The sequence below is a fragment of the Rhinoderma darwinii genome, chromosome 4 (genome assembly GCF_050947455.1).
Source record: "Rhinoderma darwinii isolate aRhiDar2 chromosome 4, aRhiDar2.hap1, whole genome shotgun sequence".
NCBI classification, from domain to species: domain Eukaryota; kingdom Metazoa; phylum Chordata; class Amphibia; order Anura; family Rhinodermatidae; genus Rhinoderma; species Rhinoderma darwinii.
In genome coordinates this window covers 41,492,190-41,516,214 of record NC_134690.1, presented here as the reverse complement: position 1 = coordinate 41,516,214, position 24,025 = coordinate 41,492,190, and the positions used below count along the sequence as shown (strand labels likewise).

The following is a 24,025-nucleotide window of genomic DNA, read 5'->3' as shown; positions in this document are numbered from 1 at the left end:
AGCCCTTGTACGAGTGCTGCCTCCCTCTCATTTCTACTTGCTCACTGTGAATTGACAACACGGAAGTAGCGGCGATTCACAGGTATTGCAGCCTTTTCTCCCATTCACTTCAATGGAAGAAGACTGCATTACTGTGGGCAGTCAGTCTTTCACTGTGCGAATATAGCCTTAGAGAGGATCTAGAAGAAACAGTGGGAGAAATGATCGCGGACGCAGGATGTGCGACCATGTCTAGAGGGTAAGTGGGCCTGTGAGCCCTGGGCTTCTGTGCGAGTGCCACTTAGTACACTATGGCGGAGCATAGAGCCATTCGCTCCCTGCCCCATTACTAACTCTAGTAAGCCACAGGCTATTTTATGCCTGTGGCCTACTAGAGGTTTCTGAGGACGTCAGAGTCTTGGTACAGGCGGCGCTGCAAGGAGACCCTACACTCTAGCTTTTACCATCCGAAGACGCAGCAGCTCATCATGGGAACAAGGTTAGGTGAGTTTACATGTTTTATTTTAATTGGCGCGAAAGGAGGCACTTGGGGTCTTGACTACTAAATGGAATCACCTATCTACTATAAAAAAAGTTTTTCCAGCACAACAGTGTCCAGAGTCTATACTAATGCAGTACACAGACTCTCCCTGCCTTAGGCATCTTTCATGGCACCAAGAGTATGTATGATCCAGCACTTCATGAAGCAGTGTTAGGACTATATTGTAAAAACATTAAAAATCCACCCAACACGCAGAGAAGGACAAGTACGCTTAGGTGTTCTTAGTCATAGCCTATGCCTAAGCCGAAAGATGTCTGTGCTTTAAATTCTGCAGAGACAAGTCGTGGTTTGAAGAAGTCGACATGGTGCTCTGTCTCGGATGGAGAAGAAAAGGGAAAGTGAACAACTCCAGTCTGAGAAGAAGTCACCTATAAGTCACTGGATATACAGTTGCTGTACTGTAATCACTTATATGGTCAACATAGTGCTGTGTAAAACTGGTAGCTACCATTATATGGTGGTAATATTAGTCTTTGTATATTGGATTTTATTCAGTAAAAGTATGAAAGTATTATTCAGTCACTTTGTAGTGGTAATATGTGGTCATGGTGGGGAGGTATTATTCAGCAACAGTATGGTGGTATTATTCAGTCACTATGTGGTGGTAATATGTGGTCATGGTGTGAAGTTATTTGGCCACAAGACGAATAGTCATGTTTGTCAAAAATTAAAGACAGAATTACACCAGAAATACCGGATACTGATTTGAGAGTATGATGGTGGAAATGTTATCGTTTAGGACTGCGTTACTGCATCAGTCTGGGCAGCTTATCAACATAGAACCCACTATGAGTTCTTCATTATACCAGAGGCTGCTTGAGGATAATGTAAGACCAACTGTCAGTAAGATTAAAGCTCAGATTAAACTAAATTTAACAACATGTCAATTACCCTAAACATACTAGTAAACCTAGTAAGCAATGGCTAAGAAAAAGAAACGGAAGGTTCTTCATAGACCAAGTTAACGTCTGGTTCTAAATCCCATCTAGAAGCTTTTTTTCTCCTCTTATTGCATTTCCCATATTCCAAACAAAACATGATTTCTTCTCTATGTGATCTACATTGGAGAAACAATACAAAAAACTACAAACCAGGATGAATCTTCACAGACATACAATAAAACAGGAGGTGAATACACCCGTGGGAAAGCACTTCTCTGGACCTGATGACAGTTTGGCAGATTTAAAGGTACTAATTCTGAAGGGTAATTTTAACCCCTTCAGGACTGAGCCTGTTTTGGCCTTCAGGACGAAGCCGATTTTTCAAATCTGACATGTGTCACTTTATGTGGTAATAACTCCGGAATGCTTTTACCTATCCAAGCGATTCTGAGATTGTTTTCTCGTGACATATTGTACTTTATGTTAGTGAAAAAATTTGGTTGATAAATTCAATATTTATTTGTAAAAAACACCAAGATTTGGAGAAAATTTGCAAAAATTAGCATTTTTCTCAATTTAAATGTATCTGCTTGTAAAACAGATAGTAATACCACACAAAATAGTTACTAGTTAACATCACCCATATGTCCACTTTATGTTTGCATCGTTTTTTGAACATTCTTTTATTTTTCTAGGACGTTACAAGACTTAGAACTTTAGCAGCGATTTCTCATATTTTCAAGAAAATTTCAAAAGGTGATTTTTACAAGGACCAGTTCAGTTCTGAAGTGGCTTTGAGGACCTTATATATTAGAAAGTCCCCATAAATCACCCCATTTTGAAAACTGGACCCCTCAAAGTATTCAAAACAGCATTCAGAAAGTGTATTAACCCTTTAGGCGTTTCACAGGAATTAAAGCAAAGTAGAGGTGAAAGTTACAAATTTCATTTTTTTTTTACAAAATTCATTTGTAATACATTTTTTTCTGCACCACAGGAGGTTTTACCCGAGAAATTTAACTTATTATTTATTGCCCAGATTCTGCAGTTTTTAGAAATACCCCACATGTGGCCCTAGTGCGGTCATGGACTGAAACACCGGCCTCAGAAGCAAAGGAGCACCTAGTGGATTTTGGGGCCTCCTTTTTTTTAGCATATATTTTAGGTACCATGTCAGGTTTGAAGAGGTCTTGTGGGGCCAAAACAATAAAGACCCCCAAAAGTGACCTCATTTTGGAAACTACACCCCTCAGGGAATTTATCTAGGGGTATAATTAGCATTTTGAACCCACAGTTTTTTTTGCTAAATTTATTTGAATTAGTTTGTGAAGGTGAAAATCTACTTTTTTTCTGAAAAAACGTAGAAATTTGTAATTTTTTCAAGGAATAAAAGAGAAAAAACACCCCAACATATGTAAAGCAATTTCTCCTGATTATAGCAATACCCCATATGTGGTAATAAACTGCTGTTTGGACCCACAGCAGGACTCAGAAGGGAAGGAGCACCATTTGGATTTTGAAATTCTGATTTTGCTGGTATAGTTTTCAGTGCCATGTCGCGTTTGAATTGCACTGGAGGGAACAAAATAGTGGAATCCCCCGGAAAGTGACCCCATTTTGGAAACTACACTCATCAAGGAATTTTTCTAGGGGTAAAGTTAGCATTTTGACCGCACGGTTGTTTTGCTGAATTCATTGGAATTATTCTGTAAAGGTAAAAATCGACTTTTTTTCTGAAAAAAGGTAGCCATTTTTAATTTTTACAAGGAATAAAGGCGAAAAAGCACCCAAACATTTGTAAAACCATTTCTCCCGATTACGTAAATACGCCATATGTGGTAATAAAGTGCTGTTTGGACCCACAGCGGGGCTTAGAAGGCAAGGAGCGCTATTTGGCTTTGGGAGCTCAAATTTAGCTGAAATGGTTTTTGGGTGCCATGTCGCATTTGCAAAGCCCCTGAGAGGCCAAAACAGGGGAAACCCACCAAAAGTGGAAATTACACCACTTAAAGAATCTATCTAGGGATATAGTGAGCATTTAGACCCCACAAGTCTTTTGCAGGATTTATTAGAATTGGGCCATGAAAATGAATATCAACATTTCTTCCACTAAAATGTTGCATTTTTTTCAATTTTACAAAGGATAAAGGGGGTAAAAGCACCCCAACATTTGTAAAGCAATTTCTCCCGAGTACGGCTATACCCCACGTGTGGTCATAAATGGTTTTTCATTAGAAAGTAATTAACCCTTTCTGGACTGATCCATTTTTTTCTTTTCCTTTTTAGTTTTTTCCTCCCCGCGTTCCAAGAGCCACAACTTTTTTATTTTTCAGTCAATAGAGCGGTATGAGGGCTTATTTATTGAGGGACGAGCGGTCGTTTTTATTGGTACCATTTTTTGGTACATACAACTGTTTGAGCACTTTTTATTACATTTTTAGCTAGAGCGAAGGTGACCAAAAAAACAGCGATTTTGCCGTTTTAAATTCTTTATTTTTCACGTGAGACGCTCGATACATCACCCCCCACACTAAGACATGCTATGTTGTGGTGCGCGAAGGGGTTAATGCGCAGCGCATGGTGCGGAGTGAAAATTACAATTTTCCACTCATATGCCACTTTAGTGCACTATATGTTATGCCCAGTTTGTGCCACTGAAGACAAATACCTCATAAAATATTAACCGGGTTCTCCCGGGTATGGCGATGCCATATCTGTGGACGTAAACTGGTGTTTGGGCAGGCTGCAGGGCTCAGAAGGGAGGGAGCGTCATTTGGCTTTTGGGGCGCAGATGTAGCTTGGTAGTTGTTCTGTTTGGGGTTTTACTGGTGTTTCAGTTTGTAATGTGGGGGCATATGTAATCTGTGCGGGGTACATCAGGGTACATGTTATCTGTGCGGAGTACATCAGGGTATATGTTATCTGTGCGGGGTACATCAGGGTATAATAATGCAGTAAATAAATAATAATCCGCAGATATGTGACCGGTGTCGCACTGGTAAATGGCGCCCAATCTTATCTGCTTTTGGAACACTCCGCACATTTTGCATCGCCATATTCTGAGAGCCAGAACGGTTTTATTTTTTCTCCACCGGAGCTGTGTGAGGATTTATTCTTTGCGGGACAATCTGTAGTTTTCATTGGTACCATTTTGGGGTACCAGAAATTTTTTTGATCACGTTTTATTCCATTTTTTGGCAAGCAAGGTGACCAAAAACCATCAATTCTGACAATGATTTTTATTCGTTTTTTTATGGCCTTCACCCTGGGCTATAAATGACCATTATACTTTATTCTGCGGGTCGATACGATTACAGCGATACCAGATGTATATAATTTTGTTATGTTTTGCAGCGTTTGTGCAATAAAATCACTTATTTATAAAATAAATACATTTTTGTGTCACCCTATTCTGAGAGCCATAACGTTTTTATTTTTCAGTCAAAAAAGCGATGTAAGGGCTTGTTTTTTTGCGGGACGGGATGTAGTTTGTATTGGTACCATTTTGGCGTACGTGCGACTTTTTGATCACTTTTTATTGTATATTTTGGGAGGGTTGGTAACCAAAAAATTGTGATTCGGGCACTGTTTTTTGTTTATTTTTTTCGCGCTGTTCACCGTGCGGGAAAAATAATATTACAGTTTTATAGTTGGGGTCGTTACGAACGCGGCGATACCAAATATGTGTACTTTTTTTAACGTGTTAATTTTTTTCCTATAATAAAAGACTTATTATAGGAAAAAAAGCATTCTTTGTTTATGTCACTTATAACTTTTATTTTTACACTTTTTAAAATCTCTCTAAAATCTCTTTAAAATCTCTCTAAAAGCTCTGATCGCTGCTAGAACACATTACACTACACACGTAGTGTAATGTGTTCTAACTGTCATTGTGACGTAACTGTCACACTGACAGGAAGCAGAGGAGGAACGGCCGGGGGCTGATCCTCCGAGGCTTCCGTACATGGCAACCCGGAGGTCATTGTCTGGCCTCTGGTTGCCATGATAAGGATCGCCAGCCCCCGCAAATACATGTGGGGGGCTGCCGATCCGCTGTAAACCTCTTCGATGTGGTGATCGCAATCGACCACCGCATCGAAGGGGTTAATTGCCGATTTCAGCGGCGACAGGCCGCTGATCGGCAATGGGGAGAGCAGGGCTGACACCCTGCACAGTTAACCGCCGCTGCGGTGTAGCGCCGCGCTGCGATTAACTGTTAAAGCGCGGACGTAACTGTACGCCAAGGTGCGCAAAGTTACTGCTCACCTGGACGTACAGTTACGTCCAGGTGCGGGAAGGGGTTAAAAACAACAGAAAAAGAAAAATGTGGGAACTCAAGCTGATGATAAAATTCCAGTCATTGACACAAGGCCTCAATCTAACACCTGGATTTATGAGCCACTATATGGACACACATCACATCCCCCATTAGACTGACTCCAGATGCTGTCATGTCCGTGGCTGCCGGCCGTCAGGTTCACTCTCAGCCTGACGGCCGCAGCCATAGGTCGGCGAGCGCTGGCCCCAGTTTCCTACTCAGGAGACGCCACCTCGGCCGGATTCATGACTTTAATGAGTATCAGCCCATGAGTGCCCTGGACTAAAAGAGGGGGCCAGCCCCTTGATTCGATGCCTGAGCGTTGTTTGTCATATCCTAGTTTGTCTATGCAAATGGTCTCCTAGAGTTTTCCAGTTCCAGTGTTCCCTGTTCCTGTATCCTGTGCTATCCTTGTCAAATGCCATGCTGTATCTACGCCTGTCCTGCTACTCCACGCCTGTCGTCTACCTGCTGCCTAGTCCCAGCCGAGCCTGCCTTGCTACTGTCCGAGCTGCCACAGGTACCCTATACGAACTATAGACTTTAACCTGCGCCCTGTTGGCCAGCTGCCATACCGCCAAGGCGGTACGGCCCAGTGGGTCCACGAAACCTATGTGACAGATGCCTTAACTCCTAAGTCATCACCCCTATAACCTCAGTTTTATGGGCCCTACTTATCTTAATGATGTATCACCTAATGTACTAATTGTCTTTGTGTAACAATTAAATGTTGTGCTTTTTTTTTCTCAGTCATTCTTTTGTAAATTAAGACAACCTAACCAAAAACCTTGCACCAAAGAAATGGCATGTAATGGGGTCCCCTATAGAAATTAAACCTAGAAACGAACCAATTGGGACATATCCCTAAAAAGAATATTGTACTCAATGTAAAAAGCACAAAAAATATCTTTATTAAATATAATGACAAAATAACACAATAATAGAAAAGGAGAAATGATACAACATATACGGAGACATATACAGCAGGGTCAGATGTAAGAGACCATGACCGACAGAATCAACCGTCCACTGATAACCTCAGACATGCTCAAATAATATTAAATAGTACACAAGCCCAGGGGTATGTGATGTAAATCCCACATATAACAAAGTGCTATCGGCTAAAAAATAGCAATACAATGATAACCTATAAACTATCAAAGCCTGCACAAAATATGATAATGCGTGGGAAGGGCGATATATATATAGCAAAAAGCAGCATAAATATAATACTAATACGTCAGAGCCAGCACAGTATATGAAGATACATAGAAGGTGCAGCTAAATAAATATGCATATAGTAATGCGTTTGAAGTCAGCACGATGCAGCTAAATGAATAATACATTTGAGTCAGCACAGGTAAAAGGTGCAGCTATTGACGTATATCAGGAGGTATTACGGCTCAGTTAGCCAGAAAAAAGTATAGCTGCCATAGCTAGACAGTATGGCCCAAAGGTTAATACAAGTTTAACAAAAACACATGCACATACCCTGAGACATGTTTAGAGAGCGTGGAGTATCAGAAGAACTGGGTGAACAGGCGCCTCGACGCGCGTTTCGCCCGATAGACCGGCTTCGTCAGGAGGCTAATTTTAAGTGGTGCTCAAGGGTTATAAATAGGTAAAAGAAAGTTAGGCTCACCTGTGATGAGCGCAAATCGGCGCTCGGAACCCACGCCCAGTGACGCCCACATAACGGGACGCGCCGCGCGTCAGATGGAGAGACGCCGCATGATGAAAAATCACCATGGCGACGTAGGACGCAGAGCGGCACTCCCGGATGTAAGCCACACTGCGCATGCGCAGCCAAGCGTCTGTGCGGACACCACAGGGGAGACAACATAAGAAAGAACTATCACTATGACAGTTTAGAGTGGGAAATAACTACGAAAAAAATGGAATAGATAAAACGGGATCTAATAATAGAGGATGGATACAAATAGGGCAAGATATTTCTAAAAATGAAAACAATACAATATGATGAGAAAAGGGGAAGTGCGCACGTGACAGGAAAAAACCATGCACAATAAGAAAAAGTGACAAATAATAATAAGCTATGATCGAATAGGTATAATAGACCGGTGAAAAAAAGGGCATATTTATATAATACATAGTGTAAAAAGTGTATTTATGACTAAATATAAATAAATATACATAATGTGAATATGCAATACCAAACACCATGTAAAAATAAGTGTGTATTATAAGATTAAATTGTGTATCAAGTGAATCCATATACATATATAAATATATATACATAAAACAGGCATAAAAAAGTGAAAAACAAAAATATATATGAATAAAATAAATCAATATAATCCATCCAATTATATACAAAAAATAACAAATACTATGAGACCCAATATATGATAATAAAATAGAATCAATAGTACCATCAATAAATACATATATATAGATATATTAGTGGATGTATAAAACGCTGCAACAGAAATAAATATAAATATAATTAGAAAATACTGTATAGTGTATAAAAAATATATACTTTATACCTTTCCCATCCCACTTCCCCTTTCCCATCCCTTGGTTGAACTTGATGGACATGTGTCTTTTTTCAACCGTACAAACTATGTAACTATGTAACTATGTAACTTTAACATTAATAGTTAATTATCCATATCGCAGCACTCACTCCACATATTTGAAAAATACATATATTAGCAGCAATAGCAATACAGAAGGTACACAATGCATCGAAATCAAATTCAATATAGGGACAACAAATGAAAATCTTCTCCACTTCTGGTTTACACAAACGACCAGATGCGATCTTCGTAGATACATAGAGAAGTAGACCCACTCACCGGACAGGATAGACTGAAACATATGTCTCCGTATATGTTGTATCATTTCTCCTTTTCTATTATTGTGTTATTTTGTCATTATATTTAATAAAGATATTTTTTGTGCTTTTTACATTGAGTACAATATTCTTTTTAGGGATATGTCCCAATTGGTTCGTTTCTAGGTTTAATTCATTTGTAAATTGCCTGACGAAGGGGCCTTTGTGCTCTGAAAGCCGCATATAGCACTTTTATAGTTAGCCAATAGAGGTATCATACCTGCTATACTTTTGTCTTTTTTGACACAAAAGTATTTGACATTGCATGCTGAATAGTTTAAAAATTGGATTTCTTTGTATAACACTTTCCTCATATAGAACATTAAAAATACTTTTCCCTGTGTGACTTCTCTCATGTCTAACAATATGTGTTTTACTTGTAAAACATTTCCCACATTCTGAACATGGAAACGGCTTCTATCTTGTGTGACTTCTCTCATGTGTAATAAGATTTGATTTAATTGTAAAACATTTCTTACATTCTGAACATGAATATGGTTTCTCTCCTATGTGAATTCTCTCATGTGCAATAAGAGCTGATTTACTTGTAAAACATTTCCCACATTCTGAACATGAATACGGCTTCTCTCCTGTGTGAATTCTCTTGTGTAATAAGATATGATTTACTTGCAAAACATTCTCCACATTGTGAACATGGAAACTGCTTCTATCCTGTGTGACTTCTCCAATGTGTAATAAGATTTGATTTACTTGTAAAACATTTCCCACATTCTGAACATGAATATGGCTTCTCTCCTGTGTGAATTCTCTCATGTGCAATAAGAGCTGAGTTACGTGCAAAACATTTGTCACATTCCGAACATGAATATGGCTTCTCTCCTGTGTGAATTCTCTCATGTGTAATAAGATATGATTTACAAGTAAAACATTTCTCACATCCTGAGCAGGAATACGGCTTCTCACTTGTGTGAATTCTCTTATGTATAACCAGATTTAATTTACTTGCAAAACATTCCTCACATTCTGAACATGAATATGGCTTCTCTCCTGTGTGACTTCTCCCATGTCTAATAAGAGCTGATTTACTTGTAAAACATTTCCCACATTCTGAACATGAATATGGCTTCTCTCCTGTGTGACTTCTCTCATGTGTAATAAGATATGATTTACTTGTAAAACATTTCCCACATTCTGAACATGAATGCGGCTTCTCTCCTGTGTGAATTCTGTCATGTGTAATAAGATATGATTTACTTGTAAAACATCTCTCACATTCTGAACATGAATATGGCTTCTCTCCTGTGTGAGTTCTCTCATGTATAATAAGATGTGATTTAAGTGTGAAACATTTCCCACATTCTGAACAGGAGTATGGCTTTTCTCCTGTGTGAAATCTCTCATGTGTAATAAGATATGATTTACGTGCAAAACATTTCCCACATTCTGAACAGCAATATGGCTTCTCTCCTGTGTGACTTCTCTTATCTGTAATAAGATATGATTTACTTATAAAACATTTCCCACATTCTGAACAGGAATGCGGCTTCTCTCCTGTGTGACTTCTCTCATGGGTAATAAGATATGATTTACTTGTAAAACATTTCTCACATTCTAAACAGGAATATGGCTTCTCTCCTGTGTGAATTCTCTCATGTATAACAAGATTTGATTTACTTGTAAAACATTTCCCACATTCTGAACAGGAATATGGCTTCTCTCCTGTGGGATTTCTTTCATGCGTAATAAGACTTGATTTTAATGTTAAACATTTCCCACATTCTGAACAGGAATATGGCTTCTCTCCTGTGGGACTTCTTTCATGCGTAATAAGATTTGATTTTAATGTTAAACATTTCCAACATTCTAAACATGTAAATGTTTTCTCTCCTGTGGGAATTCTTTCGTGTAAAAAAAGACCTAAGTTTCTTGTAAACTGTTTACCACATTCACTACATTGAAACCTTTCATCCTCTTTGGAACCTGTACTTGTGGTAACAATCCGTGATTGTATAGGAGACAGTTCATCATGGTTAGGGGTATTATATGACAGGTCTGTGCTGTGATTTCCATGTACATTAAGGGTAATGAGGTTTCCTCCTGAAGAGTGCTGCATGCTACCTTCATCTTCTACTTTATTTTTTAGCGATAATATGACGTTTCCCTCAGAGTTCTTACTGGTATTTTCTGTTAGGATTAAAAATGGATTTTTTGATTATTCTTTTTGCCAAACCACAAAGTCGACAAATTTAAAACATTCCACTTAGGTGTGAAACACACATGACGTTTTTGATGCAGTTCAATGTGCAGTTTTTAATGCAGTTTTTTGAGCCAAAGGCAGAAGTAAATCTTGCAGGAAGGAGAAGTAATTGTCCTTCAATTATAGTTCTCATAACCTTTGACTTAATTCCTGGCTTTGGCTAAAGAAACTGCATAAAAAACAACTTCACCAATAACTGCCACAGAAAGTGCACATGTGATTCTAGCCTTATAAAGCTTTCTATAACACTTTAACCTGTATCAATGACGAAGTCCAGGAGTCTGGTTTAAACTCTGTGAACGTTTTTTTTCTTCATAAATCTAGACTTGATATAACTCAAAAATTTGAAAAGCTCATTCTTGTCTGACAAACAAACCTGTCCTCTGCCAACACATTTGTCCCTTTAAAACCAATTGGTCTTCACTTTCCTTAATAAACCAGCTGAACCACATGTTTACTGCTGCACAATCATATATGTCAAAGCGGTAAGATGTAATCTACAAACCGAAGTATATCTAGGACGGCTGCTCTCCATATGTGCGGGCGGCGGGTAGCACTGCAGATCTTGTGACCGCAATGTCACTAGACAGCTGCGGTCACAGGGCAGACCCATAGAACAATTTAAGGTTGACTCCGGGCAGGTGACGACTGTGACAGCCTGTCACATTCATCACTTTAGAAAGTTTCTAAATAAAAAAAATATATAAAGCCAGCCTTATCTCTGTCCCTTGAGAGTGTTTTGCTGCTTGGTGTGAAAGAGATTGTGCACAGTATATAGCATACACTACATACACTGTAAGAAATCCCTTTCTGTTAACCTCTTCTTGCCCTGACTGTGTATATACACACACATATACATGTATATAAATATATATATATAATTTTCTATTTGTCTGCCTATTTATACACTAATTGTCTTGTGTGTGTAAAACATATACATACACTAGTTTTTTCGTTCATAAAAAAACAAAAAAACAAAAAAAAAAACTGTTTCAGCTAATTTAGTTAGTATAGCGGTCCTTTGTGTGTGTAATATACACTCATATAAAGTCATGAAAAAAAAGCAAAGCACACTCTCTTTGAATTCTAAGGTGTTACATATCATGTCATAATAAAAATCATCTGGTCCTTAAAAAATAAAAGCGTTTTTATTGTGCAAAGTGTAAAAAACCATATAAATATGGTATCAACATAAAGACCTTCAGAACAAATGTATAATCTCATTTATATCGCACAGTGAATTTTATATAAAACAAAAATCAAAATAAATACATGTTGTGGAATTTTCGTGTTTGTAAATTGAACTGCAGTTTAGACTTTTAGGCCACGTTCACTCGTGGTGAAATATTTCCGCTGCAAATGTTGGTGCATATTCGGGGGAATTACGCAACTAATCTGCACCAACATTCGAATATTTGACAGGTAAATAAAACGTTGCATATATAACAGCGAACTTGCCCCAGATTTCAGCCTTTGCATTGCAAAGGCTGAAATCCGGAGTGAAATTCCGCTGCTTCTCCGCAACATAATGTGCATGTAAAGGATCTGCCAGGCACAACTTCTGTGTATACGCCCATAGGCAATCAGTGTGCACCTGAGTCTATGTCTCTGAGACTGACTCCAGCTTCCACCACTCAGGCTGGCAGGCTTAGGAGTGGGAGAGCCTATCGCAGCCTGGCCAGACGGAGCTAGCTCGATGGGCGTTATTTTTTACCAGATTCAACTTTTTGGTTACCTATAGGGCTGGGTCTAAAAATATTAAGGCCGATGCACTGTCGCGTAGCTTCATGGCCAGCCCTCCTTCGGAGGAAGATCCTGCTTGTATTTTGCCTCCTGGTATAATCATTTCTTCTATTGATTCTGATTTAGTCTCTGAAATTGCGGCTGATCAAGGTTCAGCTCCCGGGAACCTTCCTGAGGACAAGCTGTTTGTTCCCCTGCAATTCCGGCTAAGGGTACTTAGGGAAAATCATGACTCCGCACAATCTGGTCATCCAGGCGTCCTGGGTACCAAACACCTTATTGCCAGAAACTATTGGTGCCCTGGGTTGCCTAAAGACGTTAAGGCCTACGTCGCCGCTTGTGAGGTTTGTGCTAGGTCCAAGACTCCCAGGTCCCGACCAGCGGGCTTACTACGTTCTTTGCCCATTCCCCAGAGACCTTGGACCCATATCTCCATGGATTTTATCACCGATTTGCCTCCATCTCAAGGCAAGTCGGTGGTGTGGGTTGTAGTAGACCGCTTCAGTAAGATGTGCCACTTTGTGCCCCTCAAGAAACTACCCAATGCCAAGACGTTAGCTACCTTGTTTGTCAAACACATCCTGCGTCTCCATGGGGTCCCTGTCAATATTGTTTCGGACAGAGGGGTACAATTTGTTTCATTGTTTTGGAGAGCCTTCTGTAAAAAGTTGGAGATTGATCTGTCCTTCTCCTCTGCCTTCCATCCTGAAACTAATGGCCAAACTGAGAGGACTAATCAATCTCTAGAACAATATTTAAGGTGTTTTATCTCTGACTGTCAATATGATTGGTTCTCATTCATTCCCCTCGCCGAATTTTCCCTTAATAACCGGGTCAGTAACTCGTCAGGGGTCTCCCCCTTTTTCTGTAATTTTGGGTTTAATCCACGGTTCTCCTCCGTTTCACCTGGTAGTTCCAACAATCCCAAGGTAGAGGTCGTTCATCGGGAACTGTGCACAGTCTGGGCCCAGGTTCAGAAGAACCTAGAGGCGTCCCAGAGCATACAAAAGACTCCGGCAGATAGAAGACATTCTGCTAACCCCTTGTTTGTGGTCGGGGATCTGGTGTGGCTATCGTCTAAAAATTTGCGCCTTAAAGTCCCGTCCAAGAAGTTTGCTCCCCGGTTTATAGGGCCATACAAGGTCATTGAAGTCCTTAACCCTGTCTCCTTCCGACTGGAGTTGCCCCCGTCTTTTCGAGTACACGACGTGTTTCATGCCTCCCTCCTTAAACACTGCTCCCCGTCCTTGGCTCCCTCGAGGAAACCTCTGGTCCCTGTTCTCACCCCTGAGGGGGTAGAATTCGAGGTGGCCAAGATTGTGGACAGCAGGATGGTCCAAGGCTCCCTCCAGTACCTGGTCCATTGGAGGGGATACGGGCCTGAGAAGAGGACTTTGGTACCCGCCCGGGATGTTCACACTGGGGTATTGCTCAGGAGGTTCCACCTTCGTTTCCCCAATAAACCAGGTCCACCTAGAAAGGGTCTGGTGGCCCCTCATAAAAGGGGGGGTACTGTAAAGGATCTGCCAGACACAACTTCTGTGTCGACGCCCATAGGTAATCAGTCTGCACCTGCTTCTATGTCTGTGAGACTGACTCCATCTTCCACCACCCAGGATGGCAGGCTTAGGAGTGGGAGAGCCTATCACAGCCAGGCCAGACGGAGCTAGCTCCCGCCCTCTGTCTATTTATACCTGCCTTTCCTGTTCCTCCTTTGCTTGTGATTCTTCTCTGTTGGTTTCCTGGCCCTGCTGCAGCTTCTTGAACTACTGATCCTCTGCTTGTGATTGACCTTGGCTTTTCTGACCACTCTTCTGCTCTGCGTTTTTGTACCTCGCTCATCTCCTGGTTTGACTCGGCTCGTTCACCTCGCTTGTTGCTCACGGTGTTCCCGTGGGCAACTTCCCCATTTCCCTGGCTTCTTTGTACCCTTGTCTGTTTGTCTGTCGTGCACCTATTGAGTGTAGGGACCGTCGTCCAGTTGTACCCCGTCGACTAGGGCGGGTCGTTGCAAATAGGCAGGGACTGAGTGGCGGGTAGATTAGGGCTCACTTGTCTGTTTCCCTACCCCGACATTACAAAAACAATGGTTCTTTTATGTATGTTTGTTAATAAACTGGCTGCTGTGGCCAATTTTATCCAACCCAATGTCTCGGAGTGTTTACTGGAAGGGGTGAGTTGAGTTGGGATAATAAAGGGTTTGGGCCATAGTAACAGGGATAAGATATCAACATACAGACTGGACGAGCTATGGAATCCCATGGTCAAGAGCGGAGGAGCAGTGCGAGCTCCTCCACTCGTTGAGGGCTCCCCGGGCACAGAGCTACTTTAAGCGCTGATCCCGGGGAAGCCCTTGATGTCACTGTCCATATATGGACAGTGATGTCGGGCTTTCAACTTTTCTAGGGCAGAGCATCTGGTCGGGGACACCTGCCTTGGGAAAGCCCTTGACGTCATTGTCCATATATGGATAATGACAACAGTCGCTCCTCCAGGAGCCGAATTCCGTAATCTCAAAGTCCTTAACATCGCATTGCAGAAGCTCTGGCTGGGGATTCTGCTCATAGAGGGAGGCTCGATAGCACTATCTACAGGGGGTAGTGCTATCTACATGGGGGTGGCACTATCTTCAAGGGGGTGGCACTATATATATGGGCACTTTGGCACTATATGGGCACTTTATACAGGAGACACTGTGACACTATCTACATGGGCACTGTGTGTGACACTATCTACATTGACACTGTGGCACTATCTACGTGGGCACTAGCACTTTATATGTAAGCACTGGCACTAGGGGCAGCTAAGGGGGCATTATACGATATGGGGGCAATATACTATATAGGGAAGCTATGGGGCATTTTACTGCATGGGAGCAGATCAGGAGACAATATACCGTATTGTGGCAGCAAAGAGGGGGCATTATACTGTATGGGGGCTGCTATGGGGGCATTAAACTGTATGGGTCTGCTATAGGGGCATTATACTGTATGGGAAAGCTGTGGGGTCATTATACTGTATGGGGACAGCTATGGGGAATTATACTGTGGGGGCAGCTAGCATTATACTGTATTGGGTTGCTATAGGGGCATTATACTGTATGGGGGTCAGATATGGGGGGCATTATGCTGTATGGGAAAGCTACGGGCATTAAACAGGTAAAACACAGTGATAACTCTCTGATTACAGATAATGTATTAGTGTTACCTGCAGTCCTATGGAACACCGCAGATAACACACAGTGGCACGTGCAATATTGTTGGGGCAATACCGTAGTCGACTGCGCTTTTCATTCCATCAAAACGACAGAACCCTTGTACAACGGAGACAAACGGAAACCATTTGCACCGCATCCGTCACCATTGAAATCAATGGTGATAAAAATGGAAACTATGGTTTCCGTTTGTTTCAGTCAGGGTTCCGTTCTCACGGAAAGCTCAGACGGAACACATGAACGGAGTCCCAGCGCAGTTGTGAACGAAGCCTCAAATGTAATTACAAAGTTGCACCAAACACACTGATTTTTATTTAAAAAAGGTGTACATAGCTTTTACCGTAATCTGAACAGGGTTTAAAAAGGCAACAAATGGTAAATGTGCACTATGAGGGCTGAATTCTGTGCCCATTTCACATTTATTAACAAATGGTGCCCATTCGCCACTTATTTCCCCTTCAGCGGCCTTCTGCTTGGGGCCCCTTGATGCCCATTTGCCATTTACTGCCCCTGTAGCCTTTAGCATCTTTTGTGACAGAACAATAAAGGGGCAACAATATGGCAAATGGACACCAAGGTGGCACTGAATCCTCTGTCCATTTGCCATTAGTGCCCTTTTCAGACCGCCATTAGTGCCCCCATTCAAACAAAACCCACAGTCAGTGATTGACATGCTGGGCTTCTGAGAAGCACTGCCTGCTGGAGCTGGTGCTGGCCGCAGAAAACATTTCCTCGGTGTCCGCACGAGCCCTGGAAAAACATAGGAAGCGCCGTGTCTCCTCCCCGACTTGCGTCCTGAATGATGTCATCACGCCTGTCTCCTTATTCAGGACGCAGGACAGGGTGGACGGATGAGCGGTGGGCAGGGTGCGGGGCAGCCAGTATTGGGGTTGGTGCAGTAAGTGAGTACCACGTGACTTGCTGACTCCCCTTACAGTGCAGTGGGTGGCGTTCTGTGCGAACGCACTGGTCGCATGTACCTAAGGCCGGCCATGAATAGAGCTATTATTAGAAAAACAGAAAAATCTCACAGAACCCACAGTACAATCAGTACGGTGCCACCCAGGAATAGATAAATGTATATAGGGGTGAAGCAAGGAGCAGGAAAGACCCTGGGAATCAGTGGCGTAGCTATAGGGGTCGCAGCGATCACAGTTGCGACCGGGCCCGTAAGCCAGGGGGGCCCGTAGGCCCCCCTCGCCACACTAACGCTGACTGCAGGGCCGGGCAGCCTATCTGGCAAATGCCAGATGCCGGTGTATGTAGTGGGCTGCTGCTACCCGCCCACCTCTTTATCCCCAGCGGCGGGCCCTGCTCTGTAGTGTGACACATTTCCCCTCCCTGAGCAGCACACAGCCAACTTGCTGGATGCTATACTACGCAGCCTGCTGCAGTCCAGCAAATTAGTGTGGGTCATACTGATTGGCTGGGCTGCACTAGACTGTGTACTACAGCGGCCTGCATGTAGACTGTACACTGCATAGGGGGGAATTGTCGTTGTCCTAGCAGCAGGAGGTGCCTCATGAGTCGTCGACTGACCTTTACCACTTCCACTCCCCCTCTCCCGGCCCTATCATATTACATCTTGTACCTGCTCTGCATAAAAGGAGGTATGTCCAGCCACACGCCCACATTCATCCTCGGGGGACAGAGTGCCGGCTACATCATGGCTCACAGAGCTGAGCAGAGACATAGTCAGTCTCAAAGGTAAGAGCCAGGCAGCACTGCAGCAGCTTATAAGAAAAAAGTGTGTCCCCAGTACTTTGCAAAGAAACTACTGTCTGTTATGCCCTTCCCCTGCATGGGGAACTATAACTCTAATCCGATCATGTGTGATACTGTCTGCTCAGCCACTGTATCTAATCCTATCATGTGTGATACTGTCTACTGGGCCCTGTATCTAATCCTATCATGTGTGATACTGTCTGCTGAGCTGTGTATCTAATCCTATCATGTGTGATACTGTCTGCTCAGCCACTGTATCTAATCCTATCATGTGTGATACTGTCTGCTGGGCCCTATATCTAATCTTATCATGTGTGATACTGTCTGCTGGGCCCTATATCTAATCTTATCACGTGTGATACTGTCTGCTGAGCTGTGTATGTAATCCTATCATGTGTAATGCTGTCTGCTGAGCCAGTGTATCTAATCCTATCATGTGTAATACTGTCTGCTCAGCCACTGTATCTAATCCTATCATGTGTGATACTGTCTGCTGGGCCCTGTGTCTAATCCTATCATGTGTGATACTGTCTGCTGAGCTGTGTATGTAATCCCATCATGTGTGAAACTGTCTGTTGGGCCTTATATCTAATCCTATCATGTGTGATACTGTCTGCTGACCTGTGTATCTAATCCTATCCATAGTTTATAGGGTCATAGTGCTATAGATATGCTATGCTGTCTCCTATACACACACATTGTTTTTTAGGCGGACACATATGTATTGGGGCTATTTCCCCTGACATTTTAAGTCCTTAGTGACGCCCCCGGCTGCTAGTGCTGCATCGTTGGGTCACTTAGGTGACCCAGCGATGCAGCTGAAAGCTGCGGACCGTCCGCCATGAGAAGTTTGCGGGGGGGGGGGGGCCCAATAGGAATTTTTGCATCGGGGCCCATGAGCCTTTAGCTACGCCCCTGCTGGGAATCAAAGGGCACTCGACTCCAGGGTGATTAAAAATATCAAAATTTATTCACAAAATATAAAATATGTATAGAGAAAATGACAAAAATATAGCATCATAGGTGATCCTGCATCACTATAAGGACGTCACATACCTGGCCGGGTAGAAATGTAGCAGCATCCTAACAAGAGAAAGATAGTGCTTATAAACCCAATATAGGTAAGGACATATGATGACATTTAAATTATGTACAAAGACATATGTATGAGTATGATAATGTATCTATAAACATACAATGCAATTAATGTATGTAAACCTAAGGGTATGTTCACACGCTGAGAGGCAGTTACGTGTGAAAAGACAGACTGTTAACAGCTGCCTCGTTTCACACGTAAAAGCTCCTCCTCGTAATTTACGAGGCGTCTGAGACGCTCTTAAACCTTGAGCCGTGCTTCATTGATTTCAATGAAGAACGGCTCAAATTACGTGGCAAAGAAGTGCCCTGCACTTCTTTGCCGAGGCAGTAAATTTACGGGTCGTCGTTTGACAGCTGTCAAACGACGACTCGTAAATAACAGGTCGTCTGCACAGTACGTCGGCAAACCCATTCAAATGAATGGGCAGATGTTTGCCGACGTATTGTAGCCATATTTTCAGACGTAAAACGAGGCATAATACGCCTCGTATACGTCTGAAATTTGGCCGTGTGAACATACCCTTAGGGTATTCGTCGTATAAATTGTGAGACATGTAAGCACATAGAGCTCCAATGGAAAGCTAAAAAGTTAATTTAGCAGGTCAGTGACCTTGGGATGGTGAATTGCCACATACCAGTCCTCCTCAATGAATTAGAATATCATCAAAAAGTTTATTTATTTCAGTGCGCTTGAGCATGATCCCGCTCGTTTAACTCGTTAAATGCCATGGTCAATAGCGACCACGGCATTTAAATCGTTAGAAAGAGGGGTGCGACCCCCACTAACAGCTCATCGCGCCCCCCGCAATGCAATCGCGGGGTGGCAATGGTTGCTATGGCTGCCTGAGGGCCTAATGAAGGCCCTCAGGTCCGCCATCTTTGTGCTCCTATTAAGCCCTGTTTAATAGAATTCTGTCAGCCTGGATTCACACGAGCATTTTCAGTCCGTAAAGGACGGAACGTATTTCGGCCGCAAGTCCCGGACCGAACACAGTGCAGGGAGCTGGGCTCCTAGCATCATAGTTATGTACGATGCTAGGTGTCCCTGCCTCTCCGTGGAACTACTGTCCCGTACTGAAAACATAATTATAGTACGGGACAGTTGTCCCGCAGCGAGGCAGGGACTCCTAGCGTCGTACATAACTATGATACATTAGTATTGCAGTATATAGTGCAAGTCCCCTAGGGGGACTAAAAAAAAAGGAAAAATTTGTAAAATAAAGTTTTTTTATGTAAAAAAATAAATAAATATTAAAAGTTAAAAAAAAAAAAAAATTCCCATTTCCCCCCTATAGAAAAGTAAAAAAATAACTAAATAAACATAATTGGTGTCGCGGCATCTAGAAAAGTCTGAACTATTACAATATATCATTATTGTACGCCATAAAATTATTTTCAATGTAAACGCCAGTATTGCTATTTTGCGGTCACCTCATCTCCCACAAAAAATAAAATAAAAAGTGATCAAAACGTTGCATGTACCCCAAAATGGTATCATTCAAATTTACAGCTTATCCCACAAAAAATAAGCCCTCATACCACTTAATCGACGGAAAAATAAAAAAGTTATGGCTCTCAAAATTTGGTGACACAAAATAAATTTTATTTTTTACACTTAGGTTTTTACTTGTAAAAGTAGTAAAATATAGAAAAATATATATATATATTTAGTATCACCGTAATCGTATTGACCCACAGAATAAAGTTAACATGTTGTTTTAATTGCACAGTGAATTCTGTAAAAACGAAGCGCAAAAAACAATGGAGGAATCGCTTTTTTCTTCATTTTCTACCCCACAAATATTTTTTTTCCAGTTTCCTAGTACTTTATATGCCACAATAAATGGTGCTACGATAAACTATCGCAAAAATCAAGCCCTCCTAGGACTATATCGACTACTAGCGCTCTGTCCAGGGACTATGATGCTGTTCCTGATGTCCATATACGTATAGTGATGTCCGAAGCTTTGCAAAGCCTGAGTACACGGCCGGAGGGTCGGCAACGCTCTTGCCAGGGATTCCGCCCCTGGAGAATCCCCTGATGTCACTTTACATATATGGACAGCGATGTCAGGAGCTTTCCCAGGGACAATGTCCACGGGTAGAGCACTTGTGATGCTCTGCCTGGGGACTCCAGCATTGGAAAGCTCCTGACATCCTTGTCCACATACTAATGACAGGAGCAGTATACGTTTTTTTGTGCAATCTCTCAGGATGGAATAGCAAAGTCTACTCTGCCCTTCAAAAATAAGGTATATTGACGTCTACCAGCTCGACGTAGGCTAAAAGGACATAATGGAGCCCTGTGAATTATTGTCTACGTTGTTTATAGTGTACGTTAGGAGATTTTCTGACCTACACGATAAACTTAGGGCAACAGCATGATGTGAAGGGGCCTTAAGGGAGGAGGAAGCGCTTGTGAGGATGTAAGGAGAACCAATTCTCCGTTCTTGCATTGCCATTAAAGTTCACAGTGTTTTTCAAAAGCAAAAATCGGAGGCTTTCCCTTTGATTTTTGACGCAGATGTGCCACAAGCATGTAGCAGATCGGCACGAGAATAAGGCCCTGTTCACACAGAGTTTTTTTGCCGTATTTTTTGCAGCGGAAACCACGTTGGAAACTGCTTAAAAAAACAGCTGAAATCGCCTCCAATTAATTTCAACGGGAGATGAAGGCATTTATTTCCTGCGAGAGGAAAAAAACGCTCGCAGGAAAGAGAAGCAGCATGCGCTTTCTTCGAGCATTTCCGCCTCTGACCTCCCATTAACATCAATGGGAGGCAGAAAAAGCCTGAAGGAATTTCGAGGCAGATTTTTCTGTCTGCAAAAAACTGTGTGAACAAGGCCTAAGTCCCATAGTCATTCACAGTTGCTTATCCTCGGCTTTTCCATGTAATATAAGTCGCATGCTACTTATTGCTGTGGTGAAATTTATTTTCACGGTGCGGTCAAAAATACACGTGTACATTTTTTCGCAGCATGTGAACTGGGTTGCGGAAACCTCATATGCATGGGATGCAGAATGATCGGCATGTCATCGGATTCCGTATCAAATCTAACATGTGCGAACCGGGCCTTAGGGTGAGTTAAAAAAAAACGCACACGATACTTATTACATGCAAATTTGTTGCAGATATTTTCGTACGGCAAATCCGCAGTGTAGTAAAATACCAGCAAAGTAAATAAGATCAAAAAATCTCATCTACATGTCGCATTTTCTGCACAAAAATTGACCTGCGGTGTGTATTTGAAAATATGCTACATGTAAATTTATCTTGCTTTTCCGCTTGTGAATTATTTCTGACTAGTTTAAAAGAAAAATACAAGATCTGCAGCATAAAACCTGCACCTATTTCCGCATCAAAATGTAAAAACCGCACCTAAAAGTGTATCAAAAATCGCACTATTAGGCCTGATTTACACGAGCGTGTGCGTTTTGCGCGCGCAAAAAATGCTGCGTTTTGCGCGCGCAAAAGGCATTTGACAGCTCCGTGTGTCATCCGTGTATGATGCGCGGCTGCGTGATTTTCGCGCAGCCGCCATCATAGAGATGAGGCTAGTCGACGCCCGTCACTGTCCAAGGTGCTGAAAGAGCTAACTGATCGGCAGTAACTCTTTCAGCACCCTCGACACTGAGTTCCGATCACAATATACACCAACCTGTGAATCAAAAAAAGACGTTCATACTTACCATGAACTTCCTGCTTCCTCCAGTCCGGTCTCCCGGCCGTTGCCTTGGTGACGCGTCCCTCTCTTGTCATCCGGCCCCACCTCCCAGGATGACGCGGCAGTCCATGAGACCGCTGCAGCCTGTAATTAGCTGCAGGCTGTGCTTGGCCTGTGATTGGCTGCAGCTGTCACTTGGACTGAATTGTCATCCCGGTAGGTCGGACTGGAGGAAGAAGCCGGGAGTTCTCGGTAAGTCAGAACCTTTTGTTTTTTTACACGTATATGTATATTGTGATCGGAAGTCACTGTCCATGGTGCTGAACCAGTTTAACTCTTTCAGCACCGTGGACAGTGACTGTCTCCTGCCGTCGCGTACCCGAACATTTTTTGCCGGGTTCGGTCAAAACGAGTTCGGCCAAACCCGGTGAAGTTCGGTGCGCTCATCTCTAATTTGACACTCCGTTTGGATGTTTGTAAACAGAAAAGCACGTGGTGCTTTTCTGTTTACATTCATCCTTTTGACAGCTCTTGCGCGAATCACGCAGTTCGCACAGAAGTGCTTCCGTGCGGCATGCGTGGTTTTCACGCACCCATTGCCTTCAATGGGTGCGTGATGCGCGAAAAACGCACGATTATAGAACATGTCGTGAGTTTTACGCAACGCACTCGCGCTGCGCAAAATTCACGCATCGTCTACACTGCCCCATAGACTAATATAGGTGAGTACGACACGCGTGAAAAGCACGCGCGTCGCACGCGCGTATATTACGCTCGTGTAAATGAGGCCTTAGGTGCAGATTTTACCTGCGGAATTACCTGCGGTTTTGATGCGGATTTTGTGCACCAAATTCCTCAATTTGAGCGTTAAAGAATTTACAGCAAATTAACCTTTTACATTGTAAAGGATGAAATATGTTACAATTCTGCAACATAATAGGCATGCAGCTGATTTAACCCATTCCCTCCTCCATTTTTCTGATTTTCAAGTTTGTTTATTCCTCCCCACATTCCAAAAGCTATCATTTTTTTTTTTTTACGTCTATATAGCGATATGAGGGTTTTTTTTTTGTGGGACAATTTGTAGTTTTCCATGGCACCATTTATTGTACTGCATAATGTACTGGGAAACTGAAAACAAATTTGTAGGGATAAATGGGGAAAAAAGAGCGATTACGCCAATTTTTTGCAGGTTTTGTTCTTACGGCATCCATCAGGTGGTAAAAACTACATATTCACCTTGTTCTACAGGCTGATACGATTATCGCGATACCAAATTTATATATTTTATTTTATGTTTTACCATTTTTAAAAAAAATAAAACTATTTGCTAAATTAAAAAAATGTTTTGTGCCGCCATATTCTGAGAGCCATAACTTTTTCATTTTTCCATAAATGTAGCGATGTGTGGGCTTAAATTTTGCGGGGCGAGCTGTAGTTTTCACTGATACTATTTTGGGGTATATGTGGCTTTTTGATCAATATTTATTTAATTTTTTTTTAGCACTAAGGTGACTAAAAACCAGCAATTTGTGTGTTTTATATATTTTTTTTTTTTTACGGCATTCACCGAGCGGGTTAAGCAATGTTATATTGTGATAGTTCGGACTTTTACGGACGCGGCGATACCAGTTATGTTAACTTTTATTTTTATAAACATTGATTTAGTGAAAACATTTAAAAAGAGGTTTTTTTTTTAACTTTTAATACTTAATTTTTTTTGTAACATAAAAAAAAACTTTATTTAACTGTTTTTTTTAT

General features: G+C 42.0%; 1 protein-coding gene across 1 annotated transcript in view; it reads right to left on the bottom strand.

Annotated features, from left to right (window-relative positions):
* LOC142760402 (uncharacterized) overlaps positions 1-24,025 on the bottom strand; it is a 104,678-nt gene that overhangs the window by 14,764 nt on the left and 65,889 nt on the right. Inside the window, 2 exon segments of the mRNA XM_075863589.1 lie at positions 8,933-9,208; positions 9,291-10,745. Coding sequence (XP_075719704.1) covers positions 8,933-9,208; positions 9,291-10,745 — 1,731 coding nt within the window.